Consider the following 1,243-nt stretch of genomic DNA (forward strand, 5'->3'; position numbering starts at 1 on the left):
AAATAAAATAAAAATAAAAATAAAAAAAATAAAAACCTGACTTTGAAAAGGAAAAGTGGGACAGCTATGGATTAATATCTTCACATATTTACAGAGGGAACAACAGTGAGTTGGAATCAGTGTTCACTCTAAGTTTTTAAAAGTAAAGTACTCCCTAAAATAAGACTTATTCTTATATATAGTACATTTTGTATTTTACATAGCATGGAAGCACCCATACCATAATTACCCATTTTCCACATAATATACTCACATGAAAATCCCCATATACTTGGATGACACATTATAACCTTATGTATACTACATTTCATATGTATAAAGCATTTTATTTAGATAAAATTTTTAGTCTGGGGATGTCAAAATAAAAACTAAACATACTTAAAGACATTAAATAGTAAAATAATTCAGACAGCTTCTCCAACTTAATATTCATTTTACGACAGACTCACCTTCTGCCTCTTTAAAACATCAATTAATTTTAATTGTTTCTTGAAACCTATCATTAATTCTGCTTTTTGTTTTTCTAGCTTCTTGTTTTCTGATTTTAACACTTCAATTTTTTTGTGTTCTTCAGTTGCTATATCCTACAAAAGGAAGAAGTCATGTATATTATTTTTCTGGAGTGTAGTTTTTTAATGGAATCACATCAGTTATTGTTTTTAACTGAAATTTATTTTGTGAACATAAAAATTTCTTTGCATTACTAAATTACTATAAGTTGATAGCATTTAAAAAATTATAATGTGATATCTTTTAAAATCATGATCAGGTGTCTCCCATAAAAACAAGTATTTTAAAAATAACAGTTTTAATTCTGGGACTACAAAGTAACTTGTATTAGGCCAACTCTACTGGCAGGAATAAATATAAATTAAGAACACAATTTTAAAAATATTTTTGTAGGCACATATGATTAATCAATAGTAAGCATAATCTGAAAGTAATACGATCCTTACACACACACACACATACACACACACACACAGCACATAATGGCCATTGGGTGCTGGATCCAGAGGATTAGATGGTACTTAGTCCAGGAAGCTGTAAATTGCAGAAAAAGAATGATCACAGATGTTGTTCCAGTCTGAGACTGAAGGCCTAGATACTGAAATGTTAACAGTAGAAGTAAAGAAAAAAAGGCAGGGGCGGGAGGCTGGGGATTTAGCTCAGCGGCACAGAGCCTGCCTGGCAAGCGCAAGGTCGTGAGTTCAATTCCTGATACTGGAGAAAAACCAAAAAA

At 31.0% G+C, this 1,243-nt stretch overlaps 1 protein-coding gene across 1 annotated transcript in view; it reads right to left on the reverse strand.

Moving 5' to 3' along the window:
* Nucleotides 1–449: 449 nt before the first annotated feature.
* The window catches only part of Tex9 (testis expressed 9), a gene marked incomplete at its 3' end in the record, with an annotated part of 56,989 nt that continues 56,195 nt past the window's right edge, over nucleotides 450–1,243 (reverse strand). The window contains 1 exon segment of the mRNA XM_005393900.2: nucleotides 450–584. Within this exon segment, the coding sequence (XP_005393957.2) occupies nucleotides 450–584 (135 nt within the window).

This window comes from Chinchilla lanigera, unplaced genomic scaffold, assembly GCF_000276665.1.
Source record: "Chinchilla lanigera isolate Chin_1 unplaced genomic scaffold, ChiLan1.0 scaffold00049, whole genome shotgun sequence".
Classification (NCBI taxonomy): Eukaryota; Metazoa; Chordata; class Mammalia; order Rodentia; family Chinchillidae; genus Chinchilla; species Chinchilla lanigera.